We start from the raw sequence: 27973 nt of genomic DNA, 5'->3' as shown, positions 1-27973 counted from the left end.
TAGTCCTACATCAGGCTCCCTGCATGGAGCCTGCTTCTCTCTCTGCCTCTCTCTCTGTGTCTCTCATGAATAAATAAAAATAATAATAAAAAAATAACTGGACCCACAATACTTCATTGAAGAGTTGTTAAGGGATAAGTGAATTAATTGACAGACACAAAGTTCCTTGCAAAGCAAGTAGTAAATATTAACTGTCATCCTCATTACCATCATCATCTGGATGAAGAGAACTAAGGAGCCAGGTCATAACTGCCCTTCCTTTCTTTCCCCCAGGTCTATGCTGTGGTGGTAATTGCATCTGTGGTGGGATTTTGTCTGCTGGTGATGCTGTTTCTGCTGAAGTTGGCAAGACACTCCAAGTTTGGCATGAAAGGTAAAAAGGGTTGTGTTTATTTTACTTCTTATGTGGAATCACTTTTGGCTTCTGACTAATGCTAATTACCACTAAAGAAAGAAGCAGCTAGATTTACGATGACTATGTTTTAAGGCTGAAAAAATAGCAACAAGGATATGATACTACAAATCAAGGCAAAGCAAAATAATTTTGATTACTCAGTAGTACCCACTTTCCAATGAGGATGGTTGTCCCTGAAGACACAGAACTGATTTCCTGGGTATCAAGTGACTAATAATGATATAGGCAAATAGTGTCTGGGTTTTCCTTTGGCTTCAGAAAGGCAGGCAAGGCATGGTGGCAGTAGGTTAGTTAGGGATACAAGTATTTTGTGCAGAAGGCTCCTTTCTGCTGTACAGATGATGACTTCTAGACCCTTCCGTGGTAGTTTTGTTGTTGGATACTGCTTTTAGAGTAAGAGTCTCATCTTGTGAGATTTGGCTTGTGTTGGGAAGCAAAATCAGAACACTACCTGTACATTGAAGCTTTTGAATGAGTATCTTTTTTTAATGGAAAGATTCTCAGTGCTAGATACAAAATTGGTGGCTATGTGGGCCAAGAAGAAACCATGGGTCTCTTCATGAAGACTGAAAATTCATTTTAGGGCGGGAATCTTGTTTAAATGTTCTTGTTATATAAATAGCCAAGAGTTTCAGTGATTGAAAAGCGTTTGCTTTGAAGTTTAAACTTACGTATTGACTAATTATGCTGTTGTTGAATTTTGTCTGGTCTCTTATAAATAGCCACTAGCTTTGGAAAGCCACAGCCAAGGTTTAGTGGTGGCTTTAGTTGTGTTGGAGACAAAGTTGTGGGTTTTCTTGATCTGCCTGGTTCATTACAATTGCTAATTCATGTTGCCTCCTTACTCAGAAGTGATGTTTATAGAGGAATAAGCTGTCCAGCGTACGCTGGGCTCTGGGGTGGAGTGGATCTATTTCTTATGTTTTCTTCTCTCTCTCTCTCTGTTGGTGCCTATGATCAAAATCCCTAAACCTGAAATGAATAGGGAGGAGTAGTGGCAAATTGAGTCTTGTATAGCCCCAAATCTCCTCCTGACTTTCCTTTGATCTACTGATTCTTGACATTTCTTTTGGAGGAGGAAAGATCTCTCATTCCCAATTATAAATAAGACCTGGAGGAGGGACTCTACTACAGTGATTTTAATTAGTCCTACTACGATGACAGTTTGCAAACGTGACTTTGCATCAGCAGCTCCTGGAGGGCTTGTGAAAACACAGATTTCTGGGCCACTTCAAAAGGTTCTGACTTAAAAGATCTGAGGTGGACCTGACACTTGGCATTTCTAACAGTTTTCAAGGGACGCCAATACTACTGTGGCCCAAGCATTCCTGGAAAATCACCATTCTATGGGATCAATGTGGGCTAGCACCTTCTGAGTGACAAGATGCAGGAGGGGCATTGCTTTGCAGACCTTTCTAGGTCCTCGTGTTCAGCTGGCACCTACGGTCCGGGCTGTTCTCTGCATGTCACCCAGCCACGATGGCATTTTTCCCCCCATTCTCATCAAGCGCATTCTTTCCTTAGAGGCACTTGGAATAGATGTCCCTAAGCGGGGATCTTAATGGAGAGATCCAGACACTAGCACAATTACTTTTCCATCTTGAGGGTTTAGTGTGAGACCTTTCATCTCATGAGCTCTCCAGAGAGAAAATTTGTCTAGGTTCTACTGGGAGCTGTGCATGAGCTTTGGAACCCTAGGAACAATATTTAGGAGCTGCCCCCACCCCAGCTTTGTGTTAGGAAAACAACTGACAAATGCTCTGTAAATGTTCACATACTCCGTGTGGCATGGTGGTGGGGGGAGGAGAATAAAAGGTAGATATTTGTTTCAGAGAAGATTGTATTTCCTATAGAGACTCCCACATGAAGAGTGAAACCGGTTTTTATTTGGATACTTTGGGCTGATTACCACTAAAGCACCTACATTTCCCAAATGTGTCTAACCTACGGGTAGCCTTAATGAATTGTAAGGAAGATTTTACTGAACCTTGTCCCAGAGCCAGTAAATGACTTCCTTTAGGCAGAAGCTACACTATCATTTGTTTCACTCCCTTTTTTTCCAAACATAAATAAAGTTGTTTTTTAAGAAAAGTTGTCTCAGAGACTCATGGGCTTGTTTACAATAGCTTTTTCTCCCCTACTTTTTGCTGCACATCTATCCATGCTATGGTTTGAACATGTTTGGCTACAGTGGAGGTTATTTTTATTTTATTTTATTTTTTTGCCAGTCAGTTGCTGAGTTGATGAGATTTTGAGGGAGTATGGAAGAGAAGATGAGGGCAAATTAAACTGCAAAAAAAAAGTGATATTTAAACATTAATAGTAGTTAATGTACTTTAAATGCTATTAGTGCTGGGATCACTGCTGGAAAAAAAAAGTATGCCTTAAAAAAGGAAGAGTATATAAAAATACTATTGTCTTCCTGAAGTCACCAGGAAACATAGGAGTGGTGATTTCTCAGTAAGGACGGTAAGAAATGTGCATCGCCTTGGCTGGGACTGATGGCTCCGTTCCGTGTGATGTGCAAACGAGCTGTTCCAGTGTGGCCCGTTCCAATACTTGCCCTCATAAGTACCTTCGGGAGGTTCTACCTCTGTCCCCAGTCCCTTGTCCTGTAGATAGTTAGAGATTGCAGGATGCCAGCCAGCCCACCCACCAGGCATTTACAGCTTTTTACCCATCCCAGCGTCGCACGCTTCAAGCTCCAGTGTCAACTGTGTCATCACAGTAGCCGCCTCAGGATCATAAACCATAGTTTAAGACTGTTGACTGGAAGGGCCTGGGGTAACCAGAAGCCTCTTTAAATCACGCTGCAGCTTAATGCAGGGCAACTCAAACTCTGTGGATTGACCTGAGGACCCAAACGTGATTGATGGCATTGCTTCCCTGGGAAGGCGATCTCTAAATTCCAAACCCGGGAGTTAAATCGAGATTTTAGAATATAACCAGTGATATGTTCTGCAGAGGTGGGCTGTGTGACTGGATGCTTCCTAGGGTTTATTCTCTGTTCCATCAGTTCATTGCCACCAGAGGCCGAAGGGACCATCGTGCACATGGGCCCTGGCTGTGAACTCTGTGAAGACAGGGTTTGTGATGGGCTTGTTCGTCATCCAAATTGGCACTCGATAAGTATTAATTGACTGAATGAGTGATCACAGAGAGTTTTCAAATTCAGTCACTCACTGTAGCTTGGTAAGTGGAACAGCTAATGTTTGGAGGAAAGTTCATATGTGAATAGTTAAAGAGAGATCTTAGAGGTTTTCTAAGTTTTAGGGGGACAGAGCCCCTCTCTACCTGCACCCCCCACCCTCGCTTTCTTTGATTATTCCAGATAAATAATGGCCCCAGAAAGGAGATCATTTTGCCAGATTTTTGCTTAGGATTTGTTAGGTTTTCATACACTTTCATACAGTTAGTTGTTTGAGTTTGGAGGGTTCACCTTAGCTTTCCATTTTATACACAAGCATTGTCACTTTATGCCTCTTTGCCTTTGCATGTGTGGCCTTGGAATATGTGTCTTCATCCAGCTTTGAAGCTGGCAGATGTGCCTGATGGTGGCTCCTATCTTGGCACTAACTAGAATTTATCCTTCATTATTGCTTAATATAGTTTAAGTGTCTTGCTGCCAATGTCCCATGGACTACTGACTGGCCTTGTGTCAATAACGATGTCAGAAGGTAGAAGTTACCCCAGTCTGTTTTTCCATGCTCATTTTTGTGTCTTTATATCACCCTGTTGCTTTTTGGTTGAATGTCTGGTTACCATAATCACGGAAGCCCTGAATAAAGGCCTTCTGTTAGTGCTTGGTCATCCCTATAGGGATTATTTTATATGTGCGCTTCACATGAATGCCTAAAATATATAACAAACTACCTACATCTATGTCTGTATCCATATCCCTATACACAAATGCATAATTTTATCCCTTTTCTCTTCAGGCCGCCTCTGATTGACTTTAATTTTAGTTTCCACTGAAATAGGGCTCCAAGACTTTTCCAGAGCAGCTATATTGCCAAAGGAACAGGCAACCAGGCCTCAGCATGCTCTTCCTTGTGTTGTAACCAAGTCCGTGTTTAGTTCTCACATTGCTTCCTCGCTTTCTTCACTGAAGATATACAAGTGTGCAAGAGGGGAGATGGGAGCATCAGAGGGCATGAGGGCCACCGCCAAGCCTCCCAAGAGCGCTCAGTGTGTGGGAGCCCTGTCTGATGGCTGGATGGTATGCAGGCCTGGAAAAAATATAAGGGAGCTGGAAGGGTGGAGAGGGTGTGGCACTTGTCACCCTGATGGAGAATACTTGTGACCACCAGCTTTGTGTTGCTTACATTTCCTGATGGAAGCCCACATGTAGATATTTAGTCCCTGAGGACCCATGAATCCTTTGTCCTCCTAGAGTAAATATATTTAAGTGACCCGAAGACAATGCAGGAGAAACCGGCATAGGAGGCCTTTTCTCTAATTCTATGTTGATAACCCCCAAATTTTGTCCACAGCCTCCTATCCTTGCATGTAAACCATCAAGCTGCACTCCTTCCTAGGACTTGAGCTCTAGATAGTTCCAATTTGTAATTGACCGGAGAATGGCACTCCCTGAGAATGCAGAGCCAGGTTTTCTTAACTCCAGATTCAAGGCCCACAGTTTGTTTTTCCTCCTACAAATGATCTTCTAAATGCCTTTCAACATCAACCAAAAATTTGGTTATTTAAAAATAGTCATAAACATATAGTGGGACCACAGCTAGAGAAGTTGAAGGTTAAAGCCTTTTCTAAGAACTGAAAATAATTCTGGAAAGTTTAGGAGGTTGAGTTTTACAGATATTTGGATCAACTTTTAAAAGAGGGAAAAATGTGTTCGAAAGCCAGAAACACAATTGTAGAAACATCTGTAAGGACAAATTTTCCATATGCACCCCTGCTGTTTTTTTTTTAAAGACAAATAACTTAAAAAAATTATATCAGTAACGCACGAATGCATTCTTGCTTTGCACAGTTTCCAGCAGTTTGGAAATATATGGGGTTAAAAGTGGGATTACTTGACCCTCCTCTCTTGCTACCCTCTCTGCTGCTAGGGATAACCTTCTTTAACCATCCAGAATGCATATATTACATAAATAATAAAATCCATAGTTTTGCTTACTTACTATGTAGATAATCAAACAGACTCATTTTTGGTTCCATAAAGAAATTATCATCTCAAGCTCAGGCTGCATCTGCTTTAAGATAACAGTTTGCCTTATAGCTCTTTCGTGTCAGTATCCGGGTGTCTCTTGCATTCTTCTTAAAAAGTGTTTCAGACTAGACTGCTCTCAGGCTCCTTGGATCTGAAACCCACCTCTGTTGGTTACCAGCTGTGTGACTTTGAGCAACTCCCCCATCTCTCTTGCCTCAGTATTTCCATCTGGAATGAGGCAATAATTGTACCCATTTCATAGGGTTGTCAGGAAACATGCTAAGTTGATGTATATGAAGCCCTCAGGGTAGTTCCTGGCATTTAGTAATTAAGTTATAATTATTATTGACAAATTGTGATTTGTTTTCTTCTTTTAGTTTTAAAGTTATGTTTTAATGTTCATGCTTTTACCGAGTTTTCAGAGAAGTGTGTCAAATAATGTCTTACATATATATGGATAGATACTTGGACTAGATTGCTGAGAAAGGTGTGTATGTATATTTATGCTTTATCAATTTATATTCTCACCACTAGTATATGAGGGCATCCTTAGTTTACACTTTCATCCATATCAGATATTATCGATCTTTTATTTTTTTGCCAAGTTACGTGCCACGTTATCACAGTTAACCTGATATTCTGATTAAGAAGGTGAAATGCAGGGCAGCCTGGGTGGCTCAGTGGTTTAGCACCTGCCTTCAGCCCAGGGTGTGATCCGACAGACCTGGGATCAAGTCCCACATCGGGCTCCCTGCATGGAGCCTGCTTCTTCCTCTGCCTGTGTCTCTGCCTCTATGTGTCTCTCATAAATTAAATAAAATCTTAAAAAAAAAAAAAAGATGAAATGTGGTGCCTGGGTGGCTCAGTTAGTTGAGTTCAGGTCATGATATTAGGGTCCTGGAATCAAGCCCCACATCAGGCTCCATGATCAGTGGGGAGTCTGTTTTGTATTTTTCCCTCTGTCCCCACCATGCATTCATGCTTCCTCTCTCTCAAATTAATAAATATATCTTTAAAAAATGAAAATATGGTGAAACATCTTTATTAGGTGACCAATAAGAAGAAATGTTCAGTTTACTTGTTGATTTGCAGACTTACTTTATAAATCATGTACATTCATTTTTTTATTGGTTATGTATGTTGCTCTGATGTTTTTTTTTCTAGTTTTTACCTTTTTTAAATAGTATCTTTTGGCAAACAACAGATTTACCTTCTTATAGAAGTGAATATACCTGTATTTTCCATCTAAGTTTTATGTCTTGCTTAGGAAGCCTTCCCTTCTCTGAGGTTGTAAACATACTCTTAATATTTCTTTTGCTAGTTCTGCTCTGTGTGTGTGTGTGTGTGTGTGTGTTAACTTAGCCCTTTAATCTTTCAGAAATTCTTTTTTTTTTCAACTTAGTGTCAAGTACTCTTCCCCCCTACCAGAGAATATAAAGATATTTGAATAAATTTTAGTGTAACATTTTCAGAGAGACCAAGAATATTATTTTAACTTTCTGGAATTGAAATCTCCTAATAAAACAAACAAACAAACAAATCTTTGAAGAACTTAACATTTAACTCTTTTGAAAAATAAGTAATGAACTTTGTTGGTTCTCATATAATATATGGGAGCCTCACCAAATAGTAACAGAGGATGTAGGTTTTCACAGGAACCTTTTTTTTTACTGACCTGCACCTGGCTTCAGATTGAGCTCAAAGTATATTGTCACATTCTCTTAGTAGAGAAAAAAATGTGTAGGTTTTAATAAAATTTTCAGATATTTCAGAAAAGACATTCAGTTGAAAAAGTTATAGGTAATTTAACAAATTGGAAATGTATCAGGGGGGGGAAAAGAATTAACGCAAGCATTCCTTTTCTGTCATTTGGAGAATATTATGTAAAACTTTTCCCCATAAATGTTTCTTATTTATTTATTTATTTATTTATTTATTTATTTATTTATTTATTTATTTAATTTTTTCCCCATATATGTTTCTGAGGTAAAGATCCGCTCCCAAGTCACTGTCATTTCTTTCAGGGCCAATATTTGGGTTATGTTTCTGTGAGGACAGAACATGTTTATTCTTTGCAGCAGATTGAACATGGGTTTAGAACTTTCAGGAACTGGCTCCATCAGGCAACAGGAAACAGCAGCTTTCCCCCCCTTAGCCTCACAAGTGCCCTGACCTCCAACTTTTTAAATTACCTGCCCTGCCTGGGCATTCCACCAGCTCAGTGTGATTCAGGGGAGGGCCCAGGTTTGCCTGGAGTGGACAAAAGTCATGCTGTGGTATTGTTTAGGGACAATCTGCACTCCTACTGTTTCAATTAAAAGATAAGAGACCTCTTAAGAAATTAGGTTTGGTACTTAAAAGTCAAGAAAAATTGTTCCCCATTCTTTGGTTCTCCATAAATCCTGTGGTGAACTCACTTTGACCTCCTTTTTGTTTTTAAGATTTATTTATTCATTTTAAGGAGCAGAGGGGAGAGAATCTCCAGCAGACTCCCCACTGAGCACAGAGTCCAACGTGGGCTTGATCCCACAACCCTGAGATCATGACCTTCATGGAAACCAAGAGTTGGAGGCTAACCAGCTGCACCATCCGGGTTCTTTTCTTACACAGATCCTGGAATACTTTCAGAGGGACTTCCCAAATCAGGACATCTGTGGTATTCTTCTTCCCCACCACTCCATTCCTGTTTCTCTTTCTTCTTAACCTTTCTTTTTTTTTTTCTTTTTTTTATTTTTTATTTGCCTTGCATTGTGTCCTTCTACATCTCTGTGATCCCTAATTTTACTTCTCCCTCTCTCTGTTGGTTTTCTTCCTCCTCATCCCTAGCATCTGATTTTGGTGGATATGCTTTTCAGAATTTCCGAAGAGGACAGATAATAGCTTGGCTTAAATTCTAACATATGCTTCGATTTCATCTCCCTTTATTTTGGGCAAAGAGATTGAATGACTCTGGGAATAAATTTAGCTCCAAATCAGCAGAATTGTCCTGTGGCACATTGGAAGAGAGTCTGTTTGAATAACCCATATCCTTCATGTTCTTAAGTTGTTAAATCTTCAGTCTTCAAACCTAGGAGCAGAGAGGAATATAACATTAGAGACTCATGAATCAGGCTTGGGTTCACGTCCTGGATCTCCCACGTACTAACCATAATTTTGGGGTGTGTATGGATTTTTTAAACTTTCAAAATCTTGGGTTCCTCTTCAGTAAGATGAGGAAATAATACCCCTGTCTTAGGTGATTATAAGAAATAAATTAGTGCTTTAATTTACTGGCTGTGTTATTGAACTAATTTCTGAAGAGGCAGTTATTTTTCAGATTTACGTTATAGTGATACATCATTAAGGAAAAGAGCATGAGGAGAGTCCTGTCTGAATTTATGCTGAATCTGAATTACAGAAAAATGTGTCATATGTAGACAGTGTCTGTTAGTGTTTTTAGTCTTATTAATTGAGTTTATAGACAAAATTGTAATTATAATGTGTCTCTACTCTTTGGACATGTATTATGAATGCAAAGCTGCAGAAACATGTTTATGTTAAGCCTTTCATTCTTTAAAGACACTAAGTGTGAATTACTGCAAATTCTTAATTTTATTGTCCATTGTACAAGTCACCTGTTTAAAGAAATCTCCTTTATTGATGGATGGATTGGGTATGGAAGTTTTTTCTCTTTCTTTTAGGAAGTAGCAGGAAAGACAGGTAGGGGTCGGGTTCAGTAGAGACCCAGTAATCATCAGTTTAAATTTAGAAACATGAGCTCATGGAGCCTCTTGTTCGAGCTACTTCCCTTTTGCACAGAGGAGATTGCGACTGTGAAAATGGTCTCTTTTAACAAAAAATAGGCATGGATTTTTTTAAGATTTTATTTTTAAGCAATCTCTACACCCAACATGGGGCTCGAACTCACAACCCTGAGATCAAGAATTGTGTGTTCTTCTGACTGAGCTAGCCCCAAATATAGGCTTTAGTTTTTGATGTATTCCCAGCCTGCTAGAGATGAAAAGAGGAATTTTGGTGAAAATAAATTCTTCCTTATACTGTCGATTGTCATCCATGTTATTATATCCATAGACCAAGACGCTGCATTTCCTGTGAGAGAAGCCAAGGCTTGAGCGGGCAGATGGCAGTGGGAGGTCTGTGTTTTCATCAAGGCACCAGCAAAAGTAGAAGTCATTGGCTTCTTCTGTGATCATCTGGGAGCTCTCATGGTCTGAGGACAGAGAGGATGACAGGGAGGAAGCAAGGCGGGGGTGGGGGAAAGAGACAGAGAGAGAGAGAGAGAGAGAGAGAGGGAGAGAGGGGGAGAGAGGGAGAGATTTTCATTCTAACTTTTGAAGTCTTTAGTACTAAGAGATTAATACCCTGAATTGAAATAGAAAAGTCATCTCTGCCCCAAGTAGTGACAGTGGGAGTCAGGAAGGGGACGTGAGTTCATGGGTGGGAGTGGTGTGGGAGGGGAGGATGCTAGCAACGAGGTGGTGTTTCTATTTATAGTTATGGTTGTCCACTTTAGTAGTCCCGGCAAGACCTGAGGAAAGTCAACCACCCAACTGAGCCTTTCCCACACTGACTTCCTGGATCATCTGTAAGAGGAAATTGTGTGAGGACCAGAAATAACAGGACAGAACTGAAAGGCATATGAGGGTCCCCTCCAGCTTCAGCATCTACCATCCGGTTACAAAGCCCTTCAGAACAATCCCACACTCACTAGAAGCGTCTACTGTGTCCTTCTGGTGATACCCTTTATTATTTGGGTGCCACGTAGGATAGTCTTTTTCTTTTTTGTTCACTGATGTAGAATCACGTTCTCCTTATTGTTAACATAGGACAGATTGTGTCTGTGGCAGTTTTGGTTGATCACAGAAGATTTGATATTTATTCCATCAGGTCAGGGCCTTTCACACTGGTGTCTTTCCTCCATTTCCTCAGGTGGCATTTCAGTTTTTGGATGATGGTGCAGTGTGTGGGACTATGTGGGATTAAAGCCACAAGGGTATGCCATGCCACTGTGTGGGAGGGGTGCATCTGTGGCCACGGGTGGTCATTTCTTCTTCATGTTGCTGGCTGCTGTGTTGCCCACCTTCCCACTTGTCCTCGGCCACCAAATTTGGACTAGTCACATATACACCATCTTGGGTTCCTAACCAGGTTCTCTCGACTTCACACACGTCTCTGCAGGAGCATCCATGAGGCTTTGAGACCAAGAAATTCTATAAAACTGGCCCCTGCTCTCTCTACCTGGACACATTATGGTCTCCCTAATTTATTAACCTTATGTCATGATAAACTTGGGATTGCTATGGCTTCTTGGCCACCTTTTTTAGGTTCTCCCAGAAAGATGGACTCTGGCTTTCTCTTTTCTTTTTTTTTTTTTTTAACTCCAATGCTGACTAGAGCTTCTGTAGTTCCCCCACCCCCATACTTTATCAGGGGATAGGCTACCGGGCTCCCCTTTCCTGCAGCAAACTTGCTGGCCTTCTCTCCTACCTTCTGCTTTTCCATGGGGACAGAAAGAATATGAGAAGTGTTCTTTCCCGATTTGTCTTCTTCCAGATAATTCTGTCATGTGTGGATCTTATTTTTCTCCCCAACTTTTTATAGAGAAATTTCCAACGTGAAGAAAATTTGAAAGATGATTATAGCGAACATCTGTATACTCAACTCCAAGATTCAACCTCCATTTAGTGTTTTGCTGTTTGAAAATAAGTTGCCCATATCCTGTCACTCCACCTAAACTTTCCAGCACGTTTCCCTGAAAACTAAGGATACATTATCTCCTAAAAGCACAATCCCAATACCAGTATCATTGCGAGAAAGTCGAAACAGCTCTGTAGTAACAGATGACACCTCATGCATCCTCAGCTTCCCCCAGTGATACAACAGCACCTCTTACAGTTTCTGTTTCAGACCGAGGTCAACTCAGAGTTCACGCATTGCCTTTGGCAAGTGGGCTTCTTTGGTACCTTTCCATCTAGAAGGCTACCTTCATTTCTTTCCTCTTGACATTGACTTTTTCAAGGGACCAGCTAGTTGTCCTGTAGGATGTCCTTCATTTCGGCAGTATAAGTGATTTTTAGAAGGCTTTTTTTTTTTTAAGATTCTATTTATTTATTTGAGAGAAAGGGAGAAAGAGCAAAAGAGCACAAGCAGGGGAAAGCGGCAGAGAGAGGGAGAAGCAGACTCCCTGCTGAGCAGGGAGCCCGATGTGGGGCTCTATCCCAGGACCCTAGGATGGTGAACTGTGCTGAAGGCAGATGCTGAACCGACTGAGCCACCCAGGGGCCCTTCGTTGCAAGATTCTTTAACTGGTCGTTTCTTCCTTGTATTTTTTTTTTTTTTTTGAGTTGGAACTTATTTCTAAAGGCTCGATTAGGTGTAAGTGAAATATTTTGGGGAAGAAGGCCATCACAGATGCTGCGCACTTTATATTGTATCTCATTTAGAAGCACATAATGTCGGGTTGTTACACTATTAGTGTAAGTTTAATTACTTTTTCAAGAAGGTGACCACAAGATCTTTTTTTTTAACAAATTTAATTTTCCCTCAGCAATTAGTAAGTAATTTGTGGAGTGATAGTTCAGCATCTAAGAAATATCCCCTTCCCTCAAAACTTGGACCTAATGGGCTTAGTATCTAGCTCTGATCCTTTCCTGAAGTAGTTATTTAATTTCTAAGGGTTGGAGAATGGTGTTTTTAAATTCAGCCATTCTTGGGGATGTCTCCGTGGCTCAGCGGTTGAGCACCTGCCTTCAGCTCAGGGCATGATCCTGGGGTCTGGGGATCGAGTCCCACATCGGGTTCCCTGTGAGGAGCCTGCTTCTTCCTCTGCCCATGTCTCTGCCTCTCTCTGTGTGTCTCTCATGAATAAATAAGATTTAAAAACTCTTTAAAATATAAATAGATTCAATTATTCATTATAGGTACTGGCTTATACTGAAAAAAAAAAAAAGTTCTGGCCTTGACCAAAGATTTCAACTTTTTAATTTTAGTTCTACCTGGATAACTCTCCCTTGAGGCATTGGATTTTTGATATCCAGCTGCCTACACTGGAAAAGGTCCTGGGGTTATAGAAAAGATTTATAGCCCCACTATAACTATATCAAAAATATTATTTTATTTTATAAAATATTATTTATGTTCTGTTTCACAAAGGCATGGAGCAATGATATTGTGGGAATTCTTCTATTTTTCTTTATCACAATGATTAAATATTAAGTAGATATTAATAACAATTGCTTTAGGATTCCCTCTTGTACCTTTGCAGTTGTCAGTAGAAATAAGAACAGAGGGTTGGCAGTGGGCTTAGGAGTCATCCAAAGCCTTTATTACAGAGGTGAGGACATTGGGCCCAGGGAGCTTAAGCCACTTGCTTAAGGGTGGATATATATATAGCTGGTTTGTGGCCACCCCAAGGGCTGTAAACCAGGCCTGTGACTCTAGCTTCAATGTTCTATGCTATGAAACTGAGAAACATTAGTAAGAATAAATAATACTCGTTTCCCTGCCAGGGTCACTGCTTTAGCACTAGTATCATCGCCATTGGAGGTGCCTGGCATGTATCACCACTGGTATGCATTGCAAATGGATGATACTATGTTTCTAAAAGCTGGGGACATATATCATCAGTGATAATGGGATGGCTTTAACAGTTATTCAGGAGCTAACATCTTTAATTTTGATAGCTCTACATTTATTTTAATATTTATAAGAAAAAATATCCCTAGCACATCATACATATTATTATTTAAGACAAGGCTTAAATTTTAAAAAATGAAATAAAGAAAAAAAATGAAGTAAATAATTTAAATTTTATTTTTTTTATTTTTATTTTATTATTATTATTTTTTAATAATTTAAATTTTAAAAGAGTATCTGAATAGGACTATCTGCAAGCTCTGGTGATTTAATACAAAATAGAACAAAATTTCTGCCTCATGAAGCTTAAACTGTAGTGGAGGGAAGACCAGAAAGACAGAGAAAGAAATACAGATGCAATCTACAAGTAATAACAAATACCATGAATAAAGGACACAAGGTAAGAGGAGGATAATGACAGATTTGTTGTTCATAAATAGTTAATAGTTAAGACAGGCGTATGTACTAAGATGACATTCGGGCCAAGACTCAAGGGTAGTGAGGGAGTGAGCATGCTGATATCTGAGAGAACAGCATTCCAGGGAGTGGGAACAGCCAATGCAAGGGCAGGGAGCCTGGGGTGAGCTCTGCATGTTAAAGGAGTAGCAGAGGCCTGTGTGCCTGGTACAGAGTGAGGTGGGAAGAGCAATAGGAGAGCCCAGAAGGGTGGCAGAAATGTAGCTTATGTAGGGACTTATAGGCCTCTGTGAGGCTTTGGTCTGCTGTATGGTACAGTAGGTACTTGGATAAGGCATACATTGTGCAAGTGTATGTAAAGAACTCCAGTGATGTATTAATAGAATGAATTAGTTTCTGGTAACAAAAGATGACTTAGGGGAAAATATTGCTTGGGGGAAAGGGGAGAGACATTCACGTACAACAGTGTGCAGAGATTCCACGGCAGGTTCATGAATAGCTTCAGGAATATGACACCCCTCACCCTTCCCTCAACATTCACACACAAATGCACACACAGGGCACCTGGGTGGCTCAGTGGTTGAGCATCTGCCTTTGGCTCAGGGTGTGATCCTGGGGTCCTGGGATCGAGTCCACATCAGGCTCCCTGCAAGGAGCCTGCTTCTCCCTCTGCCTATGTCTCTGCCTCTCTCTGTGTGTCTCTCATGAATAAATAAATGAAATCTTAAAAAAACGAAAATCTAAACTTCCTTAAAAACAAATGCACACACACATACACACAGCCCAAAATGTAGGTTTGTAAAATGTTTGTTAGTTGTCTGCATTCCCCAGGCATTACCCATCATGGAAATATGTGGTGGTTGGTGATCACGTGACTGTGGCTACTTGCGGGTAGGACAAGGCTTTTTAGTGTGTCTTGAGTTTTCCTTCTGATCCTTTTAGCTTCACTCTGATTCCTCTTATACAGTCTAGTTTCCTCCAAGAACAAGGGCACTATATAGTAAGTTTCATTGCTGATATACTTTGAGTAAAATTCTCTCTTTTTTGAAATCTTGTTTGCTATTGGGAGAAACAGTTTGAAAACTCCAATGATGCATTTTTGAAGTGAGCAGAGACATTGTAGGAGTTCCTCTGTTTTCCCTCATCATGGTGACTAAACGTTAAGGAGAGCCCATGTGCTCTGCATGTGCGCCTTTCAGCTTGAGAGACAAGGCAAGAATTTAAGGTCAGGCTGAAGTTTCTAAGTTGTGCACTTCCAGAGAGGAAGACAGCACTTGATTTTCCTGCTTACTGGCTTATTGTCCTCCCAACAAATTACTTAATAGCATTTTGCCATCTTATGGACTAGGTCAGTCTTCTTTCTTGAATGACTGTGGGGTGTTGGAATTCTATGGGCAGAATGTCCAGATCTCCTTAAATGCTTTTTTTTTTTCTCTCTTGATGCTTCACACCTTATTTGGGGAGCTCTGTCCTCTTCTTTCTTCTTCCCCCAATCACTCGTCCCTCTTCTCTAGCCCTGGGTGGTGGAGCAGAATTGTTTTGCATCAGACCCCATAAGACCTTGGGGAGTCCTCCTTACTGTCAGGTCTTCCTCTTTATGAACTACCCAGCAATACATATTTATTCCAGTCTGCTTTCTTACCCATCACCTAATGAGCAGGTTAGCAAATATGAAGAAACTAACCCAGATATTACCAGCAAGAAAGTACATTTGCAAAGACAGATCTGCCATGTGCAGACCTGCACAATGAAAACCTACAAATGGGAAACAATGGCCATGGTGTTGGATAATCCCATTCATTGGCAGGGATTCTTGGACGGTATTAATTTTGGTTTGACTTCTCGGTTTTCCCTCTGTTCAGCATCTTATACTACATATAAGATTCTTTTCAATTACGAAACAATGCAAGCGGAAGCAGAGAATTATAATCAGACTCTGAATTCTCAGAATTCAAATATGCCAAGAGGGGGAGACGCCAAGTCTGAGTAGCTTTGTTCCTGATCTTAGCACTGACTTTAGCAAATGTTTCACCTTGGATGACGGTTCATCACAGCTATTTTGTAACTGTGGTAATGGTTGAAAATTTTGTTTGAGGAAGGCACTCAGCCATTTTTGGGGTACATCGTGTCTCCCCTAACCCCTCCCTGCATCTGTAGGCATTTTTCATTCATCTCCTAAGCTCCTAAGGTGTTTGGAGGATCCCTGGAATAGTAAATAGCCCCCTTCCCTCAGTGAGCAGCCATGCTGGTCACTTGCTATTTATTTATTCAGAACTGAGCCTCCTACCTAGATGGGAAAACTCGAGATGCCCATTAATTATCAGTGTTATCTTTCTGTCAGGCCCCTGAGAAATTCTACATGACATTTGTTTTAACATATCTGTTTATATGGCATCTGTAGGGGGCACTTTCTTGTTCTGATTTAGGTCCTCCAGATGTATTGACATAATTGCTTTAAGTTACCAATTACCAAATTATACCCATTATTGGAGAATTTTTATTTTTATTTTTTTTATTTTTATTTTTTAAAGATTGTATTTATTTATTCATGAGAGACACACACACACACAGAGAAAGAGAGAGAGACAGTCAGAGAGAGAAGCAGGTTCCATGCAGGGAGCCCGATGTGGGACTTGATCCCGGGACTCCAGGATCACACCCGGGCCGAAGGCAGGCGCTAAACTGCTGAGCCACCCAGGGATTCCCCTATTGGAGAATTTTTCAAAGGAGGTATTGTATCACATCATCCACGATCCTAACAAAGTAATTGCATGTGTTATTTAAAAATTATTTTGCTATTTCATGTTTTTGTAGTAACTTATAATGATAGTTAATTCTCAGACGATCTTGTGACCCAGTCTACCTACCCAGTTGGCTGTTTCCATCAAGCCCCTGGCACCCGAAGTCTTTGGGTCAGCATACTCTTTCTACAGATAAGGACATACAAGTACAAGAAATTATATATTTTTTAATTACAAGAACTTATTTGGATAAAGCAGAGTCTTGAATCTCTGTACTATATAGATCTGTGTTAACGAAATGCATGGATTCCACAAGGCAATTTAAATAGCATCCCAGACTCTCTGAGCAGCGTGGATGGTTAAATGAATATACACATATGAAAGAGCTGAGGAGTGTTCTTGCCAGTTTTTTTTCCTGGTATTTGAGGAGTTGGCCAGCACCCTTTCCCAGCCTGTGCAGGGTCTCTTCATTACTGACAGCAACTCCCTTCAGCAGAAATCCACAACTCTAATAGGTTGAAGAGCTCATTTTCAGATGCCTGAAGGCAAAACTTCAAAATTGAATTTTACACTCTCAGGAAATATTTACTTCAAACTTAGTCCTTTGCAAATTATGGAAGACAAATGAATGTATTTACAGCTAAGTGTCCATTGCTTTGTGGTGAACCAACAGCAATGATGGGAAGGCAGGGTCAACAAAGATGTTTCCATGAAACACTCTTGATTAATGGGACAGATAGATGTCTGTGCTCCACTGGCCAACCTCAGGTTCCCTTCACTAGTCTTGCATGCTCAGCCTGGCTCCTGTGTATGTGTGCTTCTGTGACCTAGCACCTGGAACCTTCTTCAAAGGGCAAGCCTTGAGCTAGCAGAACTCCTCCCCGACCCAACACACACATACACAGGCACACACAGAGCTGGAATTGCCTGGGAGCAAAGCACCCTCCACCCTGTTCCCTTAACCCCTCCTTTACTGGTGGCTGACCTGTGAAGGCTGCCCAGTCCCTGTGGAGTAAATTACAAATTCTCTGCAGGACCTGTAGTGTCATTTACACTCCAGAGTCCTCTGCAGGATCAGGCTAAGACTGAGTCTTCACCTAAAATTACAGCCTTGCTTGGATGCTTCTTCCCTTTCTTGCCTCTCACCAGCCCCTACCCACCACCACCCCAGGGGTCTTTGACTCAATCACTTGTCTACAGATACTGCTTTCTGGTTCTAATTCTGAGCAACTGACCTAAGACAATATTTTCTATCAGAGCTCTGAGAAATGTTCTTTGATGTTTTTGTTATCAGTGTGTTTAAAACTATATTTAGATCTTATTTGCTAATTTGGGCTACACGTGTGCAAGTGGATGATCTGAAATTTTCATTAAGAGATTAAGTTAGGTATAGGTTAGAGTTACCAGTTATTGAGGGAGAGAACACTGTATGACATGTCCTTGACATATTTTCTCAGATTTTTCTAATAATCTTGCATTTTCAGAATGAGTTCATTGAAGTCCAGAACATTTATTAGTGTTCTCAAGTCACAGAGCTAGTAATTGGCAGAACCCATAATTCATAGATAGATTTTTCTGGTTTTCATGCTTTAGCTCTTCCAGCTGCTGCACTCTAACTCTCCTTTATGGGGTATTAATGTCTATTTCTAGATACTTGAAGAACCATTCTAACATCAAAGTTTATGACTTTCTGGGAATCCTGGATGGATCAGTGGTTGAGCATCTGACTTCATCTCAGGGCATGATCCCGGGGTTCTGGGATCTAGTCCTACATAGGGTTCCCTGCAGGGAGTCTGCTTCTCCCTCTCTCTATGTCTCTGCCTCTCTCTATCTCTCTGTCTTTCATGAATAAATAAATAAAATATTAAAAAAATTTCATGACTTACTAAAATTGGAAGAGACTACCTCTTTATTAAAAGATAACAAAATATATTACCAAATACCATACTAAATTTCCTAGAATGGGAATGATTGAAAATAATTTCAACAAGTGCTTAAATCAAACCATATGAATTTGCTGTATACAAGAGACCTTTGTCCAGTTTATGACAGAATGTCAGTGGTTCATAGAAACAAAAAGGTACAGAGAAGATGAAAACAGCATAGGGCTTTAGGAATGTGCTTCTGGAACATAGGACAGAGATGGTCATGCTGAGTCCTGTGACAGTATTTTACCAGGATATGTTCAGAAAGTGACATTACCAGGCCTCTAAATGGACAGCCAGGTCCTGAAAATCCTAATGCATCTCATAGGAGTTACCAGTCTGTTCCAGGGAGACATCCTTAAAGAAATAATGGAGAGATAAAGGGAATGATGCATGAACTTGCATCCAGCATCTGCATTGGCCCCTGTTTGAATTATTCATTGCTGATAGAAGCACTATACTTGTGAAAATTTCAGTAAGAATTCATGAAAACCTTACCAGAGACCTTTAAAGTTTCTGTATGGTGATGTCAGCATTTATCACAGACCACAGCTGTTCTCTTTCTGGACTGCTCTTCGTCCATCCCTTTACCTGGTTAATTTTACTAATCTTTTAAAGATGAAGCTCGGGGATCCTCTCCTCTAGGAAGCCTTCTCTGATACCCTCAGGATAGACAAAGTCCCTTTAAAAATATTTTATTTATTTATTCATTTTAAGGAGAGAGAGAAAGAACACAGAGAGAGAGAACCTCAAGCAGACTCCGAGCTGAGCATAGAACACAATGTGGGGCTCGATCCGATGATCCTGAGATCATGATCTGAGCTGAAATCAAGAGTCAGATGTTTAATCAATGAGCCACCCAGGCACCCCTAACAAAGTAGCTTCTGTGTAGATTTATATTACTGTGAATAGTCATTAAGAAAAATGCTTAGCCCATCATAGTTAAAGAATATGCTTACCTGTTAATCCTCCTATTAACCTAAAAACTCCTCAAAGACAATAGCCTGTTGATTTGGTTATTGCCACACCTATTTACTTTCTTCCTTGATTTGCTATTAAAGCTGTTCATTTGAGTTATAAATAACCTTAGTTTTTAAAAATTCCTGGTCTCATGTCTTCATCTGCATTTAATGGACTATAAATCTTTGAGTGGTCATACTTACTAAATAACTAATGTAGGATCCCTTCATTCCTTCAACAAATACTTACTGATACCCACTCCAGGCCAGCCTATACTAGACCCTGGGAATAACTCGGTCCCTGTCTGGTGGAGCAGCCACTGTAGTGACCGAGACAGTATATTAATAAATGTGTAAGGGTGGGCAAAGAACATAGTAGTGACCAGAGGAAGTGAAGGGTGTCCTGTCTGAAGGAAGTGACCCTTCTATCTGACTATGAGGATAGTCAGGATGGAGGTCCTTATTCAGCAAATCTGAAATCTTATTGCTTTTCCATTGTTGGCTTTATTTTTCTTGGAGTCCAGGAGAAGGTTCTCTCTCTTTCTCTGTTAGAAGGGAGCATGAGAGCTGCACCTACCACCCCTTATTGGGCATATCTGAAGTCAGCTGTAGACAGTGAAACTTTCCACCCCATGTATATTCCTTTTTGTGGGCTTTCCTCAGAAGGGTTATGATACCCAGTTTCTAATCTAGAAATCATAGAATGGATTTGAGAAGCACAGAGTCTGTTTTTCCCTCTTAGCTCCAACAAGAACATTTCTCTTAGCTTTGACTTTTCTTGATGAGTTCCTATTCTGTGCTAGGTTTTGTGTGTGTGGTGTGTGAGGTGCTTTACACATTCTCTCTCTTAATTCCTCAATATGGCTTTGTGAGATAGGCATGGTTATCTTTATTTTTTTTAATGGAGTCAGTGAGAATCAGGGAGATGACTTCACTTGCCCCCATCCACGTTCTTCCTGAGAGGTGAAGCCTGGTCTGACTCAGGACAGTTGTGCTTCCTGTCTCTGGCCCAGCCTCAGTCCTGCCTGTTTGTTTTCTGTGACTTGTCCTGTCTCACTGTTCTCTCCTCATTCATTTGGTGACTGTGATTTGTTGGGACTGATGACAGGCAGACACAGCCTGGTGGGCAGCCCTTGGAAGAAAATATTCAGATTTGAGTGGGCGGGACCGAGACACATGCCAGGCTCTGAAACAATGGGTGAGGTCAGAAAAGAAGCCAGTGCCTCATCTCTAAAAGTAGTTTTCAGTAAGATGGACACTTTTCCGGCCAGACCTCAATGGACACTGGATTAACATCACCTCTGAATCTGAAAAGCCAAGTGGCAGAGGGGGCTCTGTGCCTGGCATTTTGTACTTTGTCTCATTTTGTGACAAAACAAGGGCACCATGTGGTAGATGTCATTTGATTCCTATACATGAAGAAACTGGATACTCAGAGAGGTTATATGATTTGCCCAAGGCCACAAAGCTTATTCCAGGTAGTACTAATTTAAACACAAAAGCTTGGCTCTGGTGTCTAAAATCTTTGGACCAGAGTGCTCTTTCTCAGAGCGATTTCCTCAGAACACTAACAAGGGGAGTGAAGCTGGGTTCTGCAGTCAGATAGGGAAAATGCAGCCCCCTCTCCCCCTCTTGGTGAATCATGATGTGTATGGGCCTGTTAAAGCTTTGAGATGGGCTTTGGTGCAGAAACATTTGAACTCTGTGTAACCCAGGATTTCTTATCTTGAACAGATAAATCTTTTAAAGGTAATCATCACCAACATCATGAGAATAAAAGAATATGTGGAAAACCAAAATACAACTTGCTGCCTTCTGCTTGTCTTTGTGGTAAAGAGAGAGGGTTGGAAGGAGAGAAGTAAAAAGAAAGGAAAGGTGAAAGAAAGGAATAAAAAAAAGGTGTCACTCAATATTTCTCAATAAAACTGTCAAATATATTTTCCACCTTTCTTTTATTTCTGGATTCTATCTCTGCCATGCTTTTCAAATTGGCACCCAAACTTTTTCTCAAGTAAATAAAATGTGACAGCAAGATTGATTTATTTGGGCTGGTAACAGTTTTAAAAAATAGTTCTTGGGGCCAGCAGGTTACTTCAGTGCAGGTGAATATAGGTATTTTCTTGATATAAGTATATAAGCAGTCACAATCATGTATTTGAGATTTTTCTGGTAACCCCTTACTAAAATAATATGGGAATTCTCTGATTTAGATGGACTTTCTGAATTGTCATAGATCTTTTTATTAAAAATGTTGAGATTATGCATATATCAGGGTGTTGATGTGTATACAATTCATATTTAGTTTCTGTCAGAACCTTGCTCTCCCAAGTATGGTCCTTGGTGGGACCAGCATCCTCAGCATCACTTGGAGCTTGTTGAAAATGCAGAATCTTGGGCCTCATCCCAGACTTGCTGAATCCGACTATGCATTTTGATGAGATTCCCAGGTGATTTATATGTTCCTCGGAGTTTGAGAAGCCCTGCCCTAGAGCACAAAAAAAGAGGTTAAGGCCAGTGTTCATTTTGTTCTTGTTGCCTACTTCCACGTGGGGACCTTTAATAGAGTATGACAGCTCTGCAGTTTTCATCCTGGTAACTTTATTGTGAGCTGCCTTATACCAAAAATCTCTGAGGGACACACTGAGTCCTCGTTAGATGCACAGGTGGGTGGATGGATGGATAGCAATAGAGATAGAGATAGAACTATGGATTTAGATGCCTTTTAAATGCTGTATGAGTAACAAGTGGCAAGCACTGTGAGGATTCTGAGATTTCCCTCTCCTCATCAGCTAACCAGTTAGCCTGCCACGGCATCATAGGGGGTTGAGTTTAGAAAATCTGGATTCTTTTAACCGGTGGTCAACATGCTTTCCCTTTGCTCCAGGACTACCATCTCTACCTTCTGAGGCTCTTTGCTATACACGCTTCCTTAAAACAATAATCTAGAGCAAAAGGCATTTGGTGCCTCTCTTTGTGAGCTAGATGGAAATGTGACAGCCCCACGGAGAACCTTCCCCAATCATCGGTGTTGGAACATCTTTATTATGGGTTTTAGGGCCAATAAATATTTTTGAAGGCCGTGGAAGATACATTTCCCAGGCCCTGGGTTGTACTAAGGGTTGTTTCTATCAGAAAGACTCCAGCAGTCAAATCACATCCAGTCTGGTCATTTAGCTTCCATCATCACAAGAAGGGGGGAAGCCGTATGAAGAAACAAGATGGGGGCAGCCCTGGTGGTGCAGCAGTTTAGCACCTGCAGCCCAGGGTGTGATCCTGGAGACACCCTAGATCGAGTCCCACGTCAGGCTTTCTGTATGATGCCTGCTTCTCCCTCTGCCTGTGTCTCTGCCTCTCTCTCTCTCTCTCTCTCTCTCTCTCTCTGTCTCTATGAATAAATAAATAAAATCTTTAAAAAAAAAAAGAAAGAAGATGAGGTTGTCCATCAGAAATAGCAAGGTCACCTGTGGTTCTTTAGAATGTCACCTGTGCCATTCAAATACTGAACCTGTTCTTACCTGGGCTTTGAGAGATGTGACATAATCCAAGAGCACTGTGAAGACACTCAGAGATATTTGAAGGATCAGCAAACACTGGGGAGGAGAGCAGAGGTAAACTGGGACTAGTGGTAACTTTCTAATAGGGTAGTTTTTGTTGTCTGTAAATGGATGGTCTCACAAAGTGGTTGATTTTATTTTGCTCTACTCAGAGGCCAAATCTTCTAGAAAATTGTAAACGTGATTTCTGCTGTGACTCCTAGAGTTTTTCTCCACTCTCAAAGAACACAAGAGTCTGGAGAAGAGAGATCTGGAGCTGTTTTGCAAAGCACATGACTAATGTACATTAATAAATGTTTAACAACAGCTCATGGAGTGGAGTGGGGTTGGGCCATAATGTATACCATTGGCTGATTTCCATGGCATAAAGTATTCTTAACATGGTTGATATCAAGCTATCAATGTGAAGTCAACTAGCTCCCCAAATTCTTTAAAATTTACCAAACCAGCAACAATCCATTGCAAAACTGTGCTAATTAAGCATTTTTTGGCATGACTTTTGACCATGCAGAAGGTTTGCTGGTCGAAGCTTCTTTTTTTCAAGGTCTACAATAATGTATTTCCTGTTTGCCCCTGGTGATTCATAGATAGACTTACCTTAAGGCAGAATGACAGCCTAAATGATTTTTTTGAACTTTATTTGAACAGTGTGATTTCTTTTCTTTTCTTTTTTTATCTTCCATTACATTGTGGGTATAACCAGCCTGGCTATTTGCTTCCTTTAAATAAACCAACTGCCAGCTCAGCAGATTTCTCTTCTATGGAAAGGCCTGTAGGTGCCTTCTGATTATTACTGATATTTTTAGAAGAGAGGGAGGCTATATAGGCGCCAGCCAGTGATGATTCTTTATAATTGGGTGATTTGTAGAATCATAATGAATCACAAATTCAGGAACAAGGCACCTGCATCAGTGGTTGGACCAGGCGCACAGTAAATCCTCTTTGCACTAATGAGGCTTTATACCTCTTCAAGAGACTTACCTTGGAATTCCCCCTGGGCTCAGTTTGGCTGCTGAGTGCTGTGAAGTCCCTCTGAGGAGTGCTTTATTGCTGTGTTGACAGAAGAGTTTTCTCAGAGAATTTAAATGGGGGCCCCAGACACTGCTATTTCAGTGAAGCTCAGGATGGGCAAGTGCCCCCCTACACGGAAGGCCCAGCTTGCTCTGATGGACTTTGCTTTGTGGGCACCCATGTCACGTTTCCACCTCCTGGCCTCTGCGTGCCCCATGTGGATCCTGACATAGTAGACATTTATTCTCTACTGAGGGATAAGTGGAAGGAGCCAGCTTGTTGCATTGAGCCCCACCAGGTGAGATGAGCTTTTTCTGGCCTCTGTCTCCTTCCCCCAACATTTATCAGAAGGGGAGACCTTGACTTTAATACATATTTGAGTGCCTCCTTACTTCTCCCTTGGGAGGTATTGATGGGGAGGCATTAATTATTTATTTATCAGATTTATAGAATGCTCATTTCACCAGGGTCTCTGGGCACATGGACAAGAGTAAAAATATTAATGAGTAACAATAATAAAAAAAAATAGTCCATCAAACATGGATACACAATCTAAAGCTTTTACCTCAACTCCATTGGAAGCCTAATAACTTTGATGTAGAACTTCCATTACAACTTGATTTTTCTATATTTATAAAATGCACTCCTTTCTAAGGGGACTTGTTCTCTGTGGAAAGAAAATGCTTTGAGGTGCTTGAGTAGCATATTTGGTTAAGCATCTGACTCTTAATTTCTACTCAAGTCATGATCTGAGGTCATGCCCTGGGATCAAGCCCCACATTGGGCTCTGCTTGAGAGTCTCTCTCTCCCTCTCTTTCTGCTCCTCTCATTCTTGCTCTCTCTCTCTCTCTCTCTAAAATAAATAAATAAATCTTTAAAAACAAACAAACAAAAAAACTCAGATTGAACCACTCAGTGGTTCAGTCTGTTAAGCATCTGCCTTCTGCTCAGGTCATGATCTCAGGGTCCTGGGGTTGAGCCCCACATCAGGCTCCCTGCTCAGTGGGAAGCCTCCTTCTCCCTCTGCCCTTCCCCCCACTCATGCTCATGCTTTCTCTCTCGCACTTTCACTCTCTGTCTCAAATAAATAAATAAAATATTTTAAAAAATAAATAAAAATTTAAAAAGAGAATACTTTAACTATCAGAGAGATGGAATACATAGATTTGCTGTTTAGGTTAGGGCCAAGTTGAAAAGGCAACTCGTCTGCCATATTGGAGAGATCAGTTTCCTCCCAGCCACACCCTTACTCCCATTTTCCCTTTCTTGGTAAAAGCAAAACTAGTGAATTTTTTTTTATATAAAAGAGTGCTTTGCATTGTCTGTCCCTAGCTTTTGTCTAGACAAGGCTAAGACAAATTAGCTTCAGAAATTTCCTTGTTCTGTAAGAGGGAGAAGTTTGAGAAGGGTGTGCTGTGCTGCCAGCCCCTCTACGTGCTGCACCTTCTTGTGCCCCCGTCCTGGGAATAGCACTGTGATGGTGGGTTATTTCAAGGCTCAGCTGGGTGTGGGTGACCTGACTTGTTCCTCAAATGCTCAGGAACAGGAAGGTGAGGCATTTAGTTAGGTAAGCACAGAGTGTGTAAATTTGAAGAACTTTTCTCACATGTACTGGGTGTGAGATCCTAGTGCCATATTGGACTTCCTTTCTGGAGAAGCTTCCTTCTCTGTTTCTACCCACTGCTGATGAAAGTAAACACCAGAGGTGGCAAGAAGAAACCAAGACACTTCAGACTGTCTGACATTAACAAACTGCACCATTAGTGGGTCAGAGGAGAGCCCTGGAGAGCTGGCTTTTGTGAATTTATAATAAGTTGTTGTAAAAGGAATTCTACATTATTTTTTCCCTTAAGAATCTGGTTATGATTAACACTCTTGCCATTAGTGAACCTCTGAGATGTGCTACACATCAGTTTCCTAGTATAAGGAGAAGAAAAAGACTCGAGTTATCCCCTTAAAACAGAACTGATTTTTTAAAAAAACAGCTTTATTGGACTTACACATGATAAAATTCACTTGTTATAAGTGCACAATGCAATTATTTTTTGGTAACATTTCCAGTACTCCAAAAAAGATGTATGTCCATTTGCAGTCACTCCTCATCTCCACTTCACGTAAGCACCAATCTACTTTCTCTCTACATATTTACCGACTGATTTTTTTTTAATTAACTTTTATTGGTGTTTAATTTACCAACATACAGAAAAACACCCAGTGCTCATCCCGTCAAGTGTCCACCTCAGTGCCCGTCACCCATTCCCCTCCAACACCCGCCCTCCTCCCCTTCCACCACCCCTAGTTCGTTTCCCCGAGTTAGGAGTCTTTATGTTCTGTCTCCCTTCCTGATATTCCCAACATTTCTTTTCCCTTCCTTTATATTCCCTTTCACTATTATTCATATTCCCCAAATGAATGAGAACATTTTGATAAAGGTGTATTGACAATTCATTGAGGAAAGGAGAGTCTTCTCAAGAAATGTGCTCTATCAACTGGATGTGTATATGCAAGAACAAGCCTTAACAAACATTTCACCCCATATATTAAAATTAGCTCCATGTATATCCAAGACCTACACATAAAGCTATAAAACTTTCAGAAGAAAACAGGAAAAAATCTACATAACCTTGGGTTTGTGATGAGTTTTCTAGGTAATAGCATCAAAAGTACAACCCATTAAAAAAATAAAGTATATTCCATCAAAATTTTTTTAAAAACCCAGAAATTGTCAAACTAAGGCCCATAGGCCAAATCTGATGCACTGCTTTTGTAAATAAAGTTTTACTGGAACACAACCCTACCCATTTATTTATGGATTTTCTAGGGCTGCTTTCACATTACAAGAGCAGAGTTAAGTAGTTGTGATGGAGACCATCTGGCTCAAAAAGCATAAAATATTTAGTATCTGATCCCTTATGGGAAAAGTTTGCTGACCCTTGTCTTAAAAAAAAATTAAGCCAAATATCTAACAAAATAACAACCCACCATTCAGCACTCCACATATGTTATAGCAGGTTGCTGGTTTGGCTTTTCTTAGGCAGGTACATAAGCAATAAGATGAGAGGTGAAAGAAGTTCTAGCTCAAGAGAATACTCTGTTGCAATTTTGCCTTAAGTGTCTGTGATTCCCACTGTGGACACTTCCATTTTATATATGAAGATGGAGAGACTGTATATAAAGAGAAAGAGATATGTTCAAGGTTGCCTTCAGGGTTGAGGAGTGGTGTTAGACCTCACTGATCAATAGCAATAGCCCTTATTGATCTGTTGATTCCTAGGTAAGAGCTAGTATATCAAATGGTTATAGGTAGAAATGTGAGTTATCATACTTGCAATAGTTCTTTTCTTTTTTGTAGCGAAAAAAAAAGTCTTCTGACTTATATGGGGGTGGTAATTTCAGGGATATAGCCAACTTTGTGGGATATATTCTCAGTAAGTAAACAGAGGTTTAGTTCTGGGGTATCTGGGTGGCTTGATTGGTTAGGCCTCTGACTCTTGGTTATGGCTCAGATCATGATCCCAAGGTTGGGGGATTGAGCCCTAGTCCTGCTCCACACTCAGCAGAGAGTCTGCTTGTCCCTGTCCCATTGCTTCTCCTCCTCTTTGCACACTCTCTTTCAAATCAGTCAATCAATCAAATCCTAAAACAGGTTTGGCTCTGATACTGACTCTCAGGGATTATGCATTTGAGTGCTTTTTGACGATGCTTGTTGTAGCTTCACATGGACTTTATTTTTTATAAAAGATTGTCAGGATTCACAGTGTAAACAGTTAATGTGCAGTCTTTGTATGTCCCATTGTCTTTTCAAAACTTACAAAGAAGGCCAGTTCTATTTTTAGCTTTCAGTATCCAGAGCTATGTGTGCAAAGTAACTGTGTGGTCTAATCAGAAGAGATGTGATAGATCTTTTAAAAGCAAGCACTAAAAAAAAAAAAAAAAAAAAAAAAAGCTATGGTAGGAGTCTTAATACTTCTAGGATGGAGAAGAATCTTAAGCCACACCAGTTACAGTTCCCCAAAGTAGTCTAAAATTAACCATAACCCCTAAAGTTAATCTCTCCTTATAGCTAGATGCTCTTTACATCTATTTTTTTGTTGTTGACACTTCTGAAGAGCTCATAACATTCTCAAGTATTTCTTACCTTCTGGA

At 40.5% G+C, this 27973-nt stretch overlaps 1 protein-coding gene across 7 annotated transcripts in view; it reads left to right on the top strand.

Annotated features, from left to right (window-relative positions):
* The window catches only part of NTRK2 (neurotrophic receptor tyrosine kinase 2), a 332403-nt gene that overhangs the window by 74190 nt on the left and 230240 nt on the right, over window positions 1-27973 (top strand). For all 7 annotated transcript variants that reach the window (XM_041744000.1, XM_041743999.1, XM_041743998.1 and 4 more), the window contains one exon: window positions 274-373. In XM_041744000.1, coding sequence (XP_041599934.1) covers window positions 274-373 — 100 coding nt within the window. The remainder of the gene's footprint in view (window positions 1-273; window positions 374-27973) is intronic.

Source organism: Vulpes lagopus, chromosome 2 (genome assembly GCF_018345385.1).
Source record: "Vulpes lagopus strain Blue_001 chromosome 2, ASM1834538v1, whole genome shotgun sequence".
Taxonomy (NCBI): domain Eukaryota; kingdom Metazoa; phylum Chordata; class Mammalia; order Carnivora; family Canidae; genus Vulpes; species Vulpes lagopus.
The sequence above is the reverse complement of the archived record's forward strand: the minus strand, read 5'-3'. Positions and strand labels throughout refer to the sequence as shown.